We start from the raw sequence: 17,862 nt of genomic DNA on the forward strand, positions 1-17,862 counted from the left end.
ACAGGCTGGGCCACAGAAGAATTCTCAATATATTTAAGAAGGCTGAAATCATATCAAGCATCTTCTCTGACCACAACAGTAAGGAGACTAGAAATCAGCTACATGAAGAAAAAAAAAAAAAAAAAACCACAAACATGTGGAGGCTAAACAATATGCAACTAAACAACAAATGGAAGGCTGAAGAAGTCAAAGAGGAAATTAAAAAGAAAAACAACTGCAAACAAATGCAAATGGGAACACAATGACCCAAAATCTGTGGGACACAGGAAAAACAGTTCTAAAAGGAAGTTTATACCCATACAAGCCTAACCTGGGAAACAAGAACAATGTCAAGTAAATTACCTAACTTTACACATAAAAAAAGGAGAAATAACAAAATCAAAGTTAGTATTGGCCAACACGATATAAGGAAAGAAATCCAAAGGTCAGAACAGAAATAAATGGAATAGAGACCAAAAAAAAAGTAGAAAAGATTAATGAAACTAAGAGCAGTTCTTTGAAAAAAGCTTTGTTGAAAAGATATCTTTGGGGTCTGTCTTGAAAATATCAACAAAACTGATAAATCTTTAGCCAGACTAATCAAAAAAGAAAGAAAGAAAGAAAGAAAGAAAGAGGGCTCAAATAAATAAATCAGAAATAAAGAGAAGTTACAAGTAACATCACAGAAATACAAAGGGTCATGAGAGATTACAACAAATAAATACAGGCTTCCCAAGTGATTCAGTGTAAAGAATCCAGCTGCCAATGCAGGAGACACAGGTTTGAACCTTGGGTCAGGAAGATTCCCTGGAGAAGCAAATGGCAACCCACTTCAGTATTCTTGTCTGGGAAATTCCATAAACAGAGGAGCCTGGTGGACTATAACCCATGGGGGGTTGCAAAGAGTCAGACATGACTTAACTAAACAACACAAACAAATATACACAAATAAAATGGACAATCTAGATAAATATTTAGAAACATACACTCTCCCAAGACTGAATCAGTAAGAAATAAAAAATATGAACAAACCAATTACCAGTAATGAAATTAAATGAGCAATTAAAAAAAAAAACCTCCCAACAAACCAAAGTCCAGGAGCAGACGGCTTTACATGTGAATTCTACCAAACACTGAGAGAAGACAGAACTCTTATCCTTCCTAAAGTATTCCTAAGAGTTGAGGAAAAACACTTCCAAAGTCATTATCTGAGACTAGCATTACCCTGATGCCAAAACCAAAGACACTGCAAAAATTAAAATGATATTTGTATGGATAAGAAAATAGAATAAACCATAAAAAGTAGTTTCAAGTAATAAAACTTTTCCTACCAGTTGGTTCCTCTCAGTCTACCGAAATGAACATTTTTGAAATAAACAATTTTTATACCCCTCCGCTTTTAAACTATTTTGGTGACCTCCATTTCAAACAGCAGATTTACATCTGTGTTTTTGACTTTTGATGACTTAGAGAGGTTTATCCTAAAAGTAAAACTTTAGTATACTTCTAAATAAAAAGTAAAACAAAAACTTCAGTATACTTATACTCAACTCATCTTTCTCCCTCTTCAACACCTAACTTTAGTTTCATTATTTTTACATTAAGATTTCCAGTATTTACATATTTTTAGTATAATAATAATTAGGTGTTCCCTTCTTGTCTAAGTTGATATTAAAATTTTAAATCCACTAAAATGCACAGTACAGAATTATGATTATGGAATTCATAGAGGAATAATGTAATAGTATACCTTTTAATTCTGCAGCTCAAAGCAGATTGCCCCAAAGTGGCAATTTTTTAAAGCTTTCTTTCAGCTTTTATAACTTTGATGATTTCATTTCTGGCATGGTTTCTTATTTATATCTCATATTGTATACTTTCTTTTCCAAAAAGATCTTAATGACCCAGATAACCATGATGGTGGTTATCATCACTTAACTAGAGCCAGACATCCTGGAATGCAAAAACAAGTGGGCCTTAGGAAGCATCACTATGAACAAAGTTAGTGGAAGTGATGGAATTCCAGTTGAGTTATTTCAAATCCTAAAAGATGACGCTGTGAAAGCGCTGCATTCAATATGCCAGCAAATTTGGAAAACTCAGCACTGGCCACAGGACTGGAAAAGGTCAGTTTTCATTCCAGTCCCAAAGAAGGACAATGCCAAAGAATGTTCAAACTACTACACAATTGCACTCATCTCACACACTTGCAAAGTAATGCTCAAAATTCTCCAAGCCAGGCTTCAACAGTACATGCACCGTGAACTTTCAGATGTTCAAGCTGGATTTAGAAAAGGCAGGGGAACCAGAAATCAAATTACCAACATGTATTGGATTATAGAAAAAGCAAGAGAATTCCAGAAAAACATCTACTTCTGTTTTATCGATTACACCAAAGCCTTTGACTGTTTAGATCACAACAAACTGGAAAATTCGTCAAGAGATGGGAACACCAGACCACCTTACCTGCCTCCTGAGAAATCTGTATGCAGGTCAAGAAGCATTGAAACATGTATAATATCATATATGAAACAAATCACCAGTCCAGGTTCAATGCATGATACTGGATGCTTGGGGCTGGTGCACTGAGACAACCCAGAGGGATGGTACAGGGAGGGAGGAAGGAGAGGGGTTCAGGATGGGGAACACATGTATACCTGTGGCGGATTTATGTTGATGTATGGCAAAACCAATACAATATTGTAAAGTAATTAACCTCCAATTAAAATAAATAAATTTATATTTATTTATTCTAGCAACAGCTAGAACCAGACATGGAACAATGGACTGGTTTCAAATTGGGAAAGGAGTATCTTAAGGCTGTATATTATGACCTTGCTTATTTAACTTATATGCAGAGTACATCATGCAAAATGCTGGGCTCAATGAAGCACAAGCTGGAATCAAGACTGCTGGGAGAAATATCAACAACCTCAGATACGCAAGTGATACCACCCTTATGGCAGAAAGCAATGAGCCTCTTGATGAAAGGAGAGTGAAATAGCTGGCTTAAAACTCAATATTCAAAAAACGATTATTATGGCATCTGGTCCCATCACTTCATGGCAAATAGATGAAGAAGCAATGGAAACAGTGACAGACTTTCTTTTCTTGCTCCAAAATCACTGTAGATGGTCACTGCAGCCGTGAAATTAAAAGACGCTTGCTCCTTGGAAGAAAAGCTATGACCAACCTAGAGAGCATATTAAAAAGCAGAGACATTACTTTGCCAACAAAGGTCCATCTCGTCAAAGCTATGGTTTTTCCAGTAGCCGTATATAGATGTGAAAGTTGGATTATAAAGAAAGCTGAGCACTGAAGAATTGATGGTTTTGAATTATGGTGTTGGAGAAGACTCTTGAGAGTCCCTTGGACATCAGGAGATCAAACCAGTCCATCCTAAAGGAAATCAGTCCTGAATATTCCTTGAAAGAACTGATGCTGAAATTCCAATACTTTGGCCACCTGAAGCGAAGAACTGACTCATTTAAAAAGACCCTGATGCTAGGAAAAGATTGAAGGTGGGAGAAGAAGGGGGCGACAGAAGATGAGAAGGTTGAATGGCATCATCAACTTGATGAACATGAGTTTGAGTAAGCTCTGGGAGTTGGTGATGGACAGGGAAGCCTGGTGTGCTTCAGTCCATGAGGTCACAAAGAGATGGACATGACTAAGCGATTGAACTGAACTGATACTTTCTTCTGTTTTGCTGGAAAATTTCCTCAAAAAATCAGTTTTTCATATGGAATATTGGGGGTAAAATTTCTGCTTCCTTGTCCAAATATAATTTTATTCTGCCCTCACTCTGTGTGATAAAATGGCTGAACCTCATTTGTTTCTAGGATAGTTCCCTTGTAAGATGACCTTTGTATTCTCTCTGGAACTCTTTAAGATGGTGGGGTTTGTTTTTTTTTTTTTCCTTTATTCTAAGTGTTCTGACCAAGTATGGTCCTTTACTCATCCCTCTAGATCAATTTCAATAGGTTATATCAACTCCAACATTTATATGAAATGCTTTTCTATTATTTTTACTCTTTTAACTTTTTCTATGATGTTTCTTTTTAACCTCTAGAGTTCCTATTAGAAGGCTATTGGTCATTTTTAATCTATTCACTGTTTTGACTTACTTTTCTCTCATATTTTTCATCTGTCTTACTGCATGTTATAAAGATTTTCCCTGTTTTCTACCAAAGAAGTAGCTTAATTTGTGCCCTATCAGTTAACTTAATTCTATATTATGGTTTCTGTATTTTTCAATTGCTAAGCATTCTTTCCTGTCCTCCGATTACTCCTTTTCATAGCAGCTAATTCCTATTTTATGGATATAATATTCTCTCGAATCCCACTTAAGTTATTAAATTTAAAAAAAATTTTAAGTTTTCTGCTCTACTTTGAACCATCTGAGCTCAGTTCTTTGGTGTATCTTCTTTCTTTGACATCCTATAGATTTTCCTCGAGTATTTTATGATCCTTGGGTTTGGCTATGTTTCTGGAGGAAAATATTTCACACTTTTTAAAAATTGAGTAGCGAGAAAAAGAATAAAGTAAAAGAAAAGAATACTTTAGTTTCTCTTCAGCACTTAAGTATTAATTACCATTCAACAAATTCTTAATTATTCAGAAGAATTTGGGAATTTGTTTCCTACTCAGAGAAGTGAAATGGAGTAGAAGAAACAGAACAGAAGGTCTCCAATGTATTAAATCTGATTACCCTCAGATTTTATCATCTATAATCTAGGGTTCCTAATAGTTATATATAAATCTAAATCACATCTTACTGCAAGGAGATCAAACCAGTCAATCCTAAAGGAAATGAACCCTGAATATTCACTGGAAGGACTATAGCTGAAGTTAAGCTTCAATACTTTGGCCGCCTGATGCAAAAAGTTGACTCACTGGAAAATACCTTGATGCTGGGAAAGATTAAAGGCAAAAGAAGAAGGAGGTGGCAGAGGATGAGATGGTTAGATAGCATCACCGACTCAGCGGACATGAATATGAGCAAACTCTGGAAGATAGTGGAGGACAGAGGAGCCTGGCATGCTGCAGTCCATGGGTCACAGAGTCATTATGCCCATAACTTAGCAACTGAACAGCACCTTACTGACAGTCTTAAAATGCACAAAATCGTCAGCAATGAAAATTGGATATTTAGTATAAGAATGAACCTACATTTTCCTCCCTCTACATCCTCCCCCAGACTCTACTTACGTTTGTTGTCATTTTCAGAAATGGGTTCTTACTGTCCCATGGGAAATGATTCAAACGATAGAAATCCCTGGTCTCTGGCTCTTACGAGGGTCAGTTCAGCGTAAGCAGGAGGAAGCACTGGCGCTGGGAGGAGACTGGCACCCTCTTACCTGCTGCGTGGTGCTGGTGACAATGCCCTGCTGGAGGCGGTAGGCCTGCTCTTGAAGGTATTTTCTAGTCTCGTGATTCCGGAGCAGATAGTTTTCTATCTGGAAATTAAGCACAGGTCTCTCTCAAGAACACATGTCAACTCAGCAGAGAGCAAAGTCACCAGTGAAACAGCCAGCTTCTGAAGTGAAGACCCAAGCAACTACTTTACACATCCTGCCAGGGTCCTAACCCCACAGAATGTACGAGAGGGGGAAATAGACTATCAGATGCATTATAGGTGTTCTTAGTTAGAAATTTCACTTGAGGTAACAGGGGTGATTTTTATGTGACTCAGTAGTTGACAAAGAAGAGCAAATGTTTAATTGCCTGCAGGGTTAGACACCCCATTTACTGCTTTTTCATCACTTTCCAGCACATGATTGTAATCTTTCTCTCTCATAAATTTTTAACAAATAAACAGTTCAGAAGCTAAATAAGTACCCCTACAGAGTATGGATGGTCCTTTCTGAACCTCTTGGCCTTATTCCAGGGGTAGAATCCACCAGCATTCAGAAAATTCTTTAAAGGAAAAAACAGGTACAAAATTGGAAGTATACAGGCTGGTCCACCTCAAAGCTATATACTAATTTCCTTAATCTACCAGGTTTACATGTATTTTAAAAAATAGGAATAATTTTAGCAAAATTATCAAAAATTAGAAAATGGATTCCTACAGAAAATGAAAAGTCCTAAAGTTACTTGACAATCTATATTTTTATACATAGACTATGTTTTATGAAAAACTCAAAAATACAAATGATAACTAGATTGGAATAAAGTATTTAAGAAGAACAATATACACATTAGGCAAAAAAAAACGTAGTATAAACTATTGGGGATAATGAATACCTATTAAGGTGTTTTTTTAAAGAATGATCTGAGATGACTAAGTATGCCATCTATTTTTTTAAGTTGCTGCTTTTGCCTTATTAATGCAACTTAACCATTTGGCTTCTAATTTGTCACTATAGTTCCCTAAGAACTTCTAATAACTATGAGGCTTTCAACATTATTACATTTTTATTTTAATTTTGCATATGCTAAAATGACTACTACTTAATACCAATTAGGAACAATTAAAACAGACTATAATTACTATCATCCCTGGAAACTACAAAGCAGAGCAAAATGTACCATTTTACTAAACATAAATGAAGAAATTATAAAAACAGAACGATCCCTGAAATGGAGCATCATTAAAGTGACACATTAATACCATGACATTTTATTACGTTAATTTTCTCTTGCTGCTTCCCAAGAAGTCATCTCTTTCCAAGGTGACATTACCATCAGGTAGAATATCTTTGCTAAAAAAAGATTCTTGCCTGAAATTGAAAGACACACACACCTAGTTTGGGGTGCTTTTGCTTTGTTACTTGTTCTACATTTGCCCTCACTAAGCCCTGGCCATGGGCCAGTTCTGAGAGCAGCTTGTTTACTCAGGAGGCTCCGCTCATACAGGCAGTGCACCCAAGGCAGGCCCACGCACTTCCAGGACTGCCCCAGGGGCACCAACCGTGCTTCACAGACTGAGCTTGGAGGGAATATTTTAGAAAAAAATTAATATTCAAAGCTCATTTCTAAAAGCTAGTACAGGGAGAGAAGAAAGACAACGCTAAGTGTCTTTAAAAACAGTCATGTACACATCACCACTGAAAAGGATTTGCATCTTGAATTAACAGGGTAAATTTTCCTTCTATGCACCTTTAGGTGCCAAGGCATAAAACCAGGACAAGACAGGGGCTTGACTCAGGTCAAATGGAAAGGGGAAGAGCCAAGAGTGTCATGATCACATTGCCAGTACCCCTGGGCAGCAGTGGCCTGGGAGACAGTCTAGAGTCCATTAGACATCTTCAGTCTCACTGCTGAAAGTAGTAGCAGCACATAGGCAAAAAACAATGTGTTTTAATAAAGGAATCTTATATTTTAAAATAATAAAGATTGAATACAGAATCACAATATTGCTCTTCAGTAGAGTAAAAGGGCAAGAGGACTGGGTTCTGTGACAATGAAAAATGGAATATATGAAAGCATAGTAAGTACTACAGGAAAAGAAAACAATAAATATGAGCTTTAAAGTCAATAATTTTCATCTAAAAAACACAAATTTTATAATTAACATATTTGCATACTGTTCTTTTTTTATCCTCTCCTTTTCTGTATTCTCTGATTTTAAGCATTATATATGATTCACTTTTTTCTCCTTTTTTAGAGAATTATAAATATTTTAGTGGTTGCCCTAGTGTCTGCAAAGTACATTTACAATTAATTCAACTCTTCTTTCAAATAACACTAGAATTGCCACTTGAACAACACGGGTTTGAACTGCACAGGTGTGCTTCTAAGCAGATATTTTTCAATAGTAAATACTATGGCATTACATGGTCCATGGGTGGTTGAGCCCATAGATGTAGATAAGGTGGGCCAATTGTAAGTTATACTCAGATTAACTCCAAGGCTGTCCATTTCACAAGTAGTACAGGTACATTAATGACAGTATTGCCAATTTCTCCCTTTCATCCCTTGTAACACCACTTAGAAAGTCTTTATTTCTTATTTTTGAAGAAAAATTTTGCTAGATGCGGAATTCCAGTCTGTTTTTTTCTTCCTTCCAAAGACTTTAGTGTTTCACTCTATTTTCTTCTTGTTTATATGATTTCTGACTCAAAGTCTGATATAATTCTTGTCCTCATTTCTCAATATGCAAGAGGTATTTTCCCCTGTCCTCCTTCAACATTTTCTCCTTGATTTGATTTTCAGCAGTTTGAATATGATGTGCTTACATGTTGACTTTTTTGGGGGGGGGGGAGGTATTTATCTTGCTTGGTGTTCTCTGAGTTCCCTGGATCTGTGATTTGGTTTCTGTCATTAATTTCAGAAAATTCTCAGTTATTACTTCTTTCCCTTTCTCTTTTTTCTCCTTCTGATATTCCCATTACAAGGCTATTCAATGTTTTGTAATTTTTCCCACAGTTCTAGGAAACTTTTTTCCTCCTATTCTATTTTTCCTCTTTGCATTTCAATCTGGAGGGAATATTTTAGAAAAAAAATATGTTTGAGTGGCAAAGTTTTTTCAGGGAAGTTTCTACTGACATATCCTCAAACTCAGTGATTCTTTCCTCCACTGTCTCCAGCCCACTGATGAACTAATAAAAGGCATTTTTTTGTTTGTTACAGTATTTCTGTCTTCTAACACTTCGTTTTGACTTTTTTTCTTAGTTCCTCTCTCTCTCTCTGCTTTTAGTACCTATCTTTTCTTGCATGATTTTTTTTTACTTTTTCCATTAAAGCCCTTAACATATTTGATTATAATTGTTTTAATGACCTGTCTGATAATTCCAAACTCTATCATATCTGAGTCTGGTTCTGATATTTGCTTTGGCTCCTCATATTGTGGTTTTTCTTGTTTTTTAGCATGCCTTGTTATTTTTTGTTGAAAGCCAGATATGATATATCTAGTAATAGGCACTGAGGTCATCAGTCTTTTAATGTGAAGCTTTTATGTTCATTCAGCTAGAAACTGGGTTGTGTTGAATGTCTGCTATAACTGTGTATGTCAGGGGCTTTAAGTTCTTCTATCAACCTGTTTATGTCTCTCCTGCTATTTTGGGGTTTCCCTAGAAATGCCTTCTTAAATAGTGTCTTACAGCTTTGCTCAGTTTTAATTCACTGTTATTATAGTTGATGTGTGATGTAATGTAATAGGGAGGGGAAACATTCTATAATCTTAAGATTAAATTTAGGCTTAAAAAAAAGAAAAAGAACTAGGTCTGAGTCCCTGGACTGTAATCTTTAGAAGTGTTTCTTGGCCCTCTTTTTTACCCCCTCCTTTATGTGAAACAAAAGGCTGGAAGAGGATACAGTGGTCTACCTTCCACTAGGAATGGTAAGGCTCTCATAGAATAGCTTCTCTTGAGGGTTGGCTTTTGTTACAGAGGATAGCATGTTCTGAGTGTATTTCAAAACAGTTACCTTTTCCCATCTCCCTGCCAGAAACGTGAGCGAATTATCCTCCAATCTTCACTGTGATAACATGTTGGAGTTCTTATAACTAAACTCAGGCAAGGGTCAGAGCCTACCTAAGACTGAGCCTCTAAGAGTTTTTAGCTCTCAAATTAGTCCACACTAAGCCTGCAACAATTCATCAATTGCTGTTGAAGCATTCCTCTGAGTTACTGGTTCCACCAGCTTCTGCTCCTGGTAAGCTGATCCCAGCTTTGATTTTCTGTATTACCGTTTCCAGGGTGACAGTCAGCGGTGTCACCTCAATTCTCTGGCAGACCTAAGAAAAGTCACTCATTTTCTGTTTGTTAAGCTTTATTCTTGTTGTGAGAATGGGAATGATGAGTTACAAACTCTGCATGTCTAATCTGAAATCAGAAACCTCATCTCTATAGAATATGTCTTCTGTTATAAACTGACTAATATCCTTTAGGAAAGCATAAAGATATGTAACATTTGTATTTTGCTTTATGGTTGACAAATTGCTTTTCATGTATACCACCTCATTTGATCCTTATGGAGACCTTAGGCAAATTAGACACACTTTCAGTTTTCTTATCCATAAAATGAGGATATAATAGAACAAAACTCATGGATTTAAAGTTGACAGGTATTAATTTATGTAAATCATTTAATATAGTGTCAGGCACCCAGCATAAACTATATCCTAAGCATCAGCTAAACACTGTTATTGTGGGTAGCTTTATTTTTTATATAGATGAAGAAACCAAAGTTCAGAAACACTAAGTACTTACAGAACTTACAAAGCTGGGAAGAATCTGACTTGGACCTTTTGAACACAAATCTTAGATGGTTTCTTTTGCAACCCCACACTTCCCTCTTCCTCCACTCCCAACCTTACTCCCTTTATTCACTGAACGTCTGAAGAACATCTAAACATCCATACCAGGTACTGCACTAGCTTCTGAGAATAAAACAAGATGAAAAATGCAGGCTCTGCCTTCAAAGAGCTCAGTCACTGGGAGGAAAAAAAAAAAAAATGGAGGCAGGTAACTTAAAACAATGTCACAAGGCCAGTGGAAGAACCACCTACCTACTGGGGGAAAGGGACTCTGAGAAGCCTTCCTGGATGGGTTGACGCTGGATTTCAATCTCAACAGACATGTACAATAGTGGGGTAAGCACGAGTATCATCTAGACTCAAGCAGTGATTCCCAAATGTTACAAAGCATCAGGAAAGCTCAGAAAAACACAGATGGCTAAGTCCTGCCTCAGGTTCTGAGGCCCAAGAATCTGCATTTCTATCAAGTTCCCTGAAGTAGAGAAAAACAAAGACCATGGGGTGGTTAAGAGATGAAACTGACAGTGAATAGGAGACAGATCCTGGGTAGAAATTCTTGCCAAGCTAAGGAGATTAGGCTTGATCCTAAAAGCCTCTGGGGAGGACTGGATTGAAGGTTTTAGTCTGATCAAATTCACCAAGAAGAAAGATGGCTATTTTTGACTGTAGCATAGAAAACAGACAAAGGGATGTAACCATCCTGGTGAGAGAGGATGAGGCTAGAACAAAAGCGTCAGTTATAGGAATAGAGGGAAGGAGAGTAAATGAAGAGATTTATGCTACACAGTTAGTAAACTTGGTGATGGATTGGCTGCAGACGATATAGGGGAAAAGAAGTCATACTTAGGAGACTGGACAGAAGGTGCCACCACCAGATGAAAGCACAAAGAGGCAGGAAAGATTTCGGAGATTTCCCAAATAATAGCATAATAAATGTGGAGTCAGACGGGAAATATTTGAGCATATCTAAAAGTAGATATAAAGGTAGCCATAACCACAGAAAGAGAAGGATGAGGATATGAAAGAGTGAAGATGTGCAGGAATGACTGACAGGGCAAGTTACCAGCAAAGGGCAGAGAGGCTGGGGTCAGAGGCATCATGGATGGCTGGGCTTCTAAGGGAAAGTGCCCACCCTTCTCTGGGGTTGCCAGAAACAAAGTGCAAATGGGAGTGGATTCAGACACATTTATAGAAAAAGATGACCAAGAGAGATCTCAACAGTACCCTGTTTCTCGATGAAGAAGGAAGGGAAGGTTCAGGCTGCTGAGGATGAAGGATGTGCTAGCTGACACGGATTTCTACACATTCTCCAAAGGATAAACAGGAAGTTATCCATGCCTGAGCTCTGGCATGCTGATGTTATAAGAATGTTATTTCACTCCACCTAAAGTTCACAAGTTCTAATCTTTCTTATCTTATTCCTCCCCCAGTCATGCATTATCCAGTCATAATCACAAGAATACAAACATATGAAAATAGCTTTGTAAAATACAAAGCACTGTTCATACGTTCAGAATTATTATTTACATAGTTTCATTCAAATGTGAATTTATTATAATTAAGTTATTGATCCTTCAGTACCTTCTGGAGAGCCTCTTCTGTCTTTTCAGGGTTTGTTTTTAAGGCCTGAGAAGCATCGTACATAGGAATCGGCATAAATCTCAACGTGTAGTTCCTAGAAAAAAGGAGAAAATGGTATGTTTATTAAAAATAACTTCCTATTACTTTAATTCCACACTCTTCTTTGAAAAATCTGAAAAGAGAATTGCCAAAGTGTCTTAGAAAATTCTAAACTACTGGAACGTTTTAGGCCCCATGATCATAGGGTCAGCCTTCTTTTCTATCCACGTGCGCGACACCACGGGTGACCTCGTCACGCTGTCTGCAATACTGACAGAATTTAAAGGAAACTGGTTTTGTTTTTTTGCTTTTGGTTTTCAATTACAGCAAGGACAGGACTTTCAAACTGAAATTGCAGAGATGGACTGAGAGAAAGGCTAGGGGGAAATGTCCAGATCAACTTACTCACTTGGATTTCAATCACCAACAGATCTGAAGGTACCTTGATCACCCCTGATGATGGATGACAGGCCCCGAACAGTAGACAAAAACCCCAAAATAGAACCAAACATTTGCTTGCCAAGCCAAGGACATGAGCATCCACAATAACAGTCTGTTCAGGCTCTGGGCTCCTTTAAATAAGCGAGTCCAAGACCAGTGACTGTCTTTAGAAAACCTTCCTGCCTGGCTCAACACCCTGACCTCTGAGGGCCTGGCAGTCTGCAACCCCACCCCGAGAAGCCCAGGCTCCTGACACCAGGTAAAGCAACTCTGGGTCTATTTATCACCTCAGGGCTGCTGACCTTTGACACAGGAATGCAAGGGTAAGTCATTTTTGCATGAGAATACTTAAAGCTGCACTCTGGCCTCTGCTCCTGACCTTGCTACAGAGAGCTATGGGTCAGGATGAATGTCCACACCTGCTCCCCTTCCACAAACTCAGGCCCCGGGGGCACCTTCTCTTTCCCATCCCAAATGCTTGTGTTTCACAACAAGACACTCAGAATTGACCTTGTAGGCCACACGTTAGCAGCTGAGGCATAGGCTTCACACAGCTGGCTTATTTCAGGTCTCTAAACAAGCAGCAGCACTTGACGTGTGATTCTTATGGTTAGTTAGATGGCTTCTACTGGAAGAATAAATTAACGACTCCTAAAACAGGTATGAATAATGAAGAAATAATAAAGAAAATAAACAGTCATCTTAATAATAGCAGTCATCTGGATGGTTACCTAATGGGAAAAAAAAAAAACAACTGTTCTTCATCCAGTCCAACTTACAGGGTGACTTTAAAGTAAAATAGCCAGCAAAGACAAGGCTGTGATTTCTGTAACTTTCATTCTTACCTCAACTTTGCTTGAGCAGAATTGCTTTTGTTTGACTTATGAGGAGCAAGACAACTGAAACTAAGGGACAGTACGTCTTTTTTTTTGCACACTTGGGATTTTCTTTTCCCTCATCCACTTTGCATCACGCTTCAGACCAGCATGGTTTACTTAAACCAAATGTGGTTTCACACCATTGGCATCTTGGAGCACAGAATATATGAGGCTGTAACCCAGGGAGCCCTACTCTTGGCGTCTCACAGACCTGTCTTGGCTGGCTGTCTGCAACATCACTGGGGTGGCAGCTGTGCTGTTAGTACCCAAATGCAATGATTGGTAAATAACTGTTTCCTTTCAAAGGTTTTGTGGTGCAATAGGTATAATTATAGGAGGTTGTGCAGTCACAGAAGGCTCCTGGGAAGGGTGGCCATGGTGACTGATGGTACAAGCTGCCTTATCCCTGTTTAGTGATGGCCAGAGGTAGCACCAACTTTGACCTTCTGGCTAAAGGAGAACCACAGGATTTAGAATTGGAAGGTACTTAAAGACAATTTACTCTGAATTCTCACTTTATAAAAAAAAAATCAGTGAGCTGAAATGCTTTGTTCACAATCATAGGCTTGTTGATGACAGAACGAGGGACTGAATGGAGAACTCCTAATTCCAGGCCTAGGGTTTTATCCAGGTCATCACATTGGGCATGAGAGCTCCACATAAGGGGCCATGCATGGAGGGAAACCTGGGAAAATGCATCCTCTTCCCTTCCCCAGGGCACCAACTCCTATATCCCTGTCCCCTAATTTTCATCCCACATTTTGCAACCTCTCGTTTTTAATACTATACATCTGCTTTGATCATTTCTGCCATTAGAATATAATATGAAGGCTGAAAAGCTCAGAAAGAGCTTTTATTTTTCCTAGCATTTTTTTTTTCAGCCACGTTTGTATTCTTTCCACATTCAATTTACCGGGATAGTAAATTTGACAATAAATAATAATCGCAGACTTTAGTTACAAAGGTAATAAAGAAAGCCTTTAAGAGAAGTGAGACGAGCGAGCCCTGCCCTTGCCACTTCTTCAAGTTCGCTTTTATTTTCCTGCTGGCTTAGCTGGTAAAGAATCTGCCTGCAATGCAGGAGACCTGGGTTCAATCCCTGGGTTGGGAAGATCCCCTGGAGAAGGGAACAGCTACCCACTAGAGTATTCTGGAGAATTCCATGGATTGCATTGCCTATAGGGTCGCAAAGAGTCAGACACAACTGAGTGACTTTCACTTTGACTTTATTTTCTGGAGCCCAGCTTTTTTCTCACCACTGGATTCAGAGTTGTCATCTGGGCAAGAAAGCAAGACCCTGTGGAAACAGGCTTGAAACCACAAGGAGAAAGAAGCAAGGTGAGCACTGTGTGGGCCTCCACCATGATATCTGTGACTTTGGCAGAATGAGCATCTATGCCCTCATTTTATGGATGAAGAAACTCACACCAGAAGAAAGTCAATGTATTTCCAGGTGTCATGGCTGGTGAGGAGTAGACTGAGAATCAGACAGTCTGGGTCTGAGTTAATCTATCATTACCTGTATTACCCCATTGATAACACAAACACCACTGGTTCTTTTCTATTTTTCTAGAAAGAAGTCCTACGTAAAACTTACTTTTCCATAGCAACAGCTATATCTTGAAAGCCTTGTGCGGTAATGTTGTTCTTGTCCCATATAACAGTCCTGTTTGGAAACCAAATCACAAAGATGATCAGATAGTTAGGAATGGAGGAAATGATTCTCCCACTGCGGATACATCTCTCACAGGCAACACTGTCTAGGTAGCTTAGCACAATGAGCTAGGAATAACATTCAGCATTGTCTCAAACAAAGCAAGGATGAGCATTTCCCCCAATATTAGATTCCAAAGCCATTCTCTGCTCAAGGAGGATGGAAAAAAAAACAAAACAAAACCTTAAAAGCAACAGTACACACATTAACTTACCATTATATCACCTAATGCCTAACCAGCCAGAAAACCCTAAATCCGGACTTGCCTGATATTCTCCCAACATATTCTCCAAATACCATCCTAGTACTTAAGTCTGAGGCTGAAGCTATTTATATAAGAGGCTACACAGTCTCATGTCCAACATAACGAATTTCAGATACTGAGATTTTTTTTCTATTGTAAACAGCTAGAAAGACCATCTGGTACTTTCTGATGTTTCATCACTGCCCTGATGTGGTATGACCAACAGTCCCAGCAACCGAGTTCACTCTGCTGGCAGAACCTCGGGTAATCTAAGGAGGTTGTTTAGTTTTTAAACACAAAATCTATTTTGGAAGAAAAGTATTACTTTCCTTTCAGACTGTGAATACTTCAGAAGTATTTTAGGCTTTGTCAATTCACCTGACACATGAAATGGCTTCTTATTTGTCTGAATGCTCCCAAACTCACAGCCTTTAATTGCTTTCTCTTCCTAACCTCAATGACCTTCCTCACATACACACTGGCCTTCAAAGAAACTGCTGCAGTTTGGGGCTTTTGCCTTCAATTTAGACAGAAGGTACAGGTTCTGACTTATACCAGAGAGCCAAGGAAACAGCAAGAAAGAGCCCTTGAGGAACAGCGTGAATTATTAACTCTTCTTTCACCAGACCGCTGGGCTAGGTAGCAGCCAAATCTCCAAATGGTGGATGGTAATATGGTTACCATATTACTGGTCCTAAGAGAAGTGGCTACCACATGGCTTATCCTTAAGAAAAGCCAGGCTTGGGAAGTACTACAAATGAAAACCAATGAACAGATGAGTTGGCTTCCAGGATGAACCTGCCTTTGACCCAGTGGACTTCCTGGATCCCTTGGGTTTTAGGTCTTTATGTCGGCAGGAGTGGGAAGGGAAGATAAGACTCTGGGCTCACAACCAATACAGGGAAGCCCCTCGTGTAATTCCTCCGGTCTTCCCAGCTCTGCATGTTTGGCATTGTCCCCAAGCCCCTCCTTTCCCCTCCCATCTGTCAGCTGTCAACGCTGCTGTGAAACAGGAAACTGCAGTGGTTCTCAGTCGGGTTCACCTCACAATGGAAATCCTGAAGAGAGCAGTGTGAAGGAATGACTGTGTCTAAATTTGGGAACGCTCTCCTCTATATTTTGACAGAAGACTTGAAGCTGTCGTCTCTGCTCCCCAGCTGGTCTCCTAGGAAACCCAGGCTCACATGGACACAGCAGGTCCCCAATGCCTGTGGGCCAGACTCCCTTCGAGGCCTTCCTGAGAACCAGCATCCACCCATCGGGGCCGAGGGCCCGGCCTGCGTACCTGAGCTTGGTGTTGATCTGCAGTGCTTTGGCCAGCATCTTCGCCCCCATGTCCCCCATGCCATTCCCACTGATGTCCACTTTGGTCAGGGAAGTGTTGCTACCCAGGGCGTTGATGATGATGGTGACCCCGGTCTTCAGTTTCGAGTCGGCCAGGGACAAGGACTGCAGAGGCTGTGGAGGCAACACCAGATAGCACTCACACGGTCACATCAGGGCCGCCACTGCTCAGGGGACCTGCTTCATGGAAAACCACCAGGGGTGGGACCGACTGCACAAGCGCAAGGTGGAAACTTTGGAAACTTCCGGCTAAAAGGCACTAGTGAATGGGATCCAAGGGTTCCGGACCTTGGGAGTCAAACACGAAGAGCTTGTGTCAGTGCCGAATATCACCCACTTATCCTCTAAGGGAAGCTGTGGAAAGATACCCAGAGTGGCAGATGCCACCTCTTTTGAAGTGGAGGATGGGAAAAAATAAAAATACTGCACAAAAATGTCTGTGCTTCAGTATGGCAACACTATCCTTTTTGATCCATTTCTAAACAAGGCAAAATGGCATCTTAAAATACTAGTAGAGGAATGATGCATGCGTGCTAAGTCACTCCAGTCGTGTCTGACTCTTTCCAATCCTGTGGACCATAGCCCACCAGGCTCTTCAGTCCACGGCACTCTCCAGGCAAGAATACTGGAGTGAGTTGCCATGCCCTTCTCCAAGGGATCTACCCAAACCGGGGATCGAACCACGTCTCTTATGTCTCCTGCACTGGCAGGCAGATCCTTTACCACTAGCGTCACCTGGGAAGCCCAATAGAGGAATACTGGTACTAAATTACTAGTAGTAGTAAATGTAAAATAAAATCCAGCCAGGATCAGTAATAGCTGACAGTTATTGAATGTTTACTGTGATTAATGACTGTTTAAGCTTTTTACATGTGTTTACTCATTTAATCAACCCAATAATCCAATACTTAGGTATTAGTATGCATGCAACATCACTTCAGTAGTGCCCAACTCTTTGTGACTCTATGGACTGTAGACTGACAGGCTCTTCTGTCCATGGGATTCTCCAGGCAAGAATACTGGAGTGGGTTGCCATGCCCTCCTCCAGGGGATCTTCTTAACCCAGGGATCGAACCCACATCTCTTACATCTCCTTCATTGGCAAGCGGATTCTTTACCACTAGTACCACATGGGAAGCCCAATATTATATTAGGTATTATTACCCTTATTCTCAAATAAGAAATAGAAAGATTAAGTGACTCAACCAAGGTCACACAGAAAGTAGCTGAACAGGAACCAGTCTGTTTGCCGATTCTGTGTTTCTAACTTCTCACAACACAAAGTCTGTTGGCTTTTCCTGCATCTTTTTGATGTTCCCTGTTAGCTTTTTCTTATAAGATCCAATCAAAAAGCGTATCTACAATTTTTTTTAAAAAAGTCAAACGTATGTGACTTTTTCATTACCATAAGCTGTATAATGACCACTCATTGTCCATT

The 17,862-nt window shown here is 39.4% G+C and overlaps 1 protein-coding gene across 2 annotated transcripts in view; it reads right to left on the minus strand.

Annotated features, from left to right (window-relative positions):
- The window catches only part of CARMIL1 (capping protein regulator and myosin 1 linker 1), a 309,643-nt gene that overhangs the window by 69,062 nt on the left and 222,719 nt on the right, over window positions 1-17,862 (minus strand). For both annotated transcript variants that reach the window (XM_068960927.1, XM_068960928.1), the window contains exons 21-24: window positions 16,366-16,538; window positions 14,720-14,788; window positions 11,765-11,858; window positions 5,340-5,438 (exon numbers count right to left, since the gene is read on the minus strand). In XM_068960927.1, the coding sequence (XP_068817028.1) occupies window positions 5,340-5,438; window positions 11,765-11,858; window positions 14,720-14,788; window positions 16,366-16,538 (435 nt within the window). The remainder of the gene's footprint in view (window positions 1-5,339; window positions 5,439-11,764; window positions 11,859-14,719; window positions 14,789-16,365; window positions 16,539-17,862) is intronic.

The sequence above is a fragment of the Capricornis sumatraensis genome, chromosome 22 (genome assembly GCF_032405125.1).
Source record: "Capricornis sumatraensis isolate serow.1 chromosome 22, serow.2, whole genome shotgun sequence".
NCBI lineage: Eukaryota > Metazoa > Chordata > Mammalia > Artiodactyla > Bovidae > Capricornis > Capricornis sumatraensis.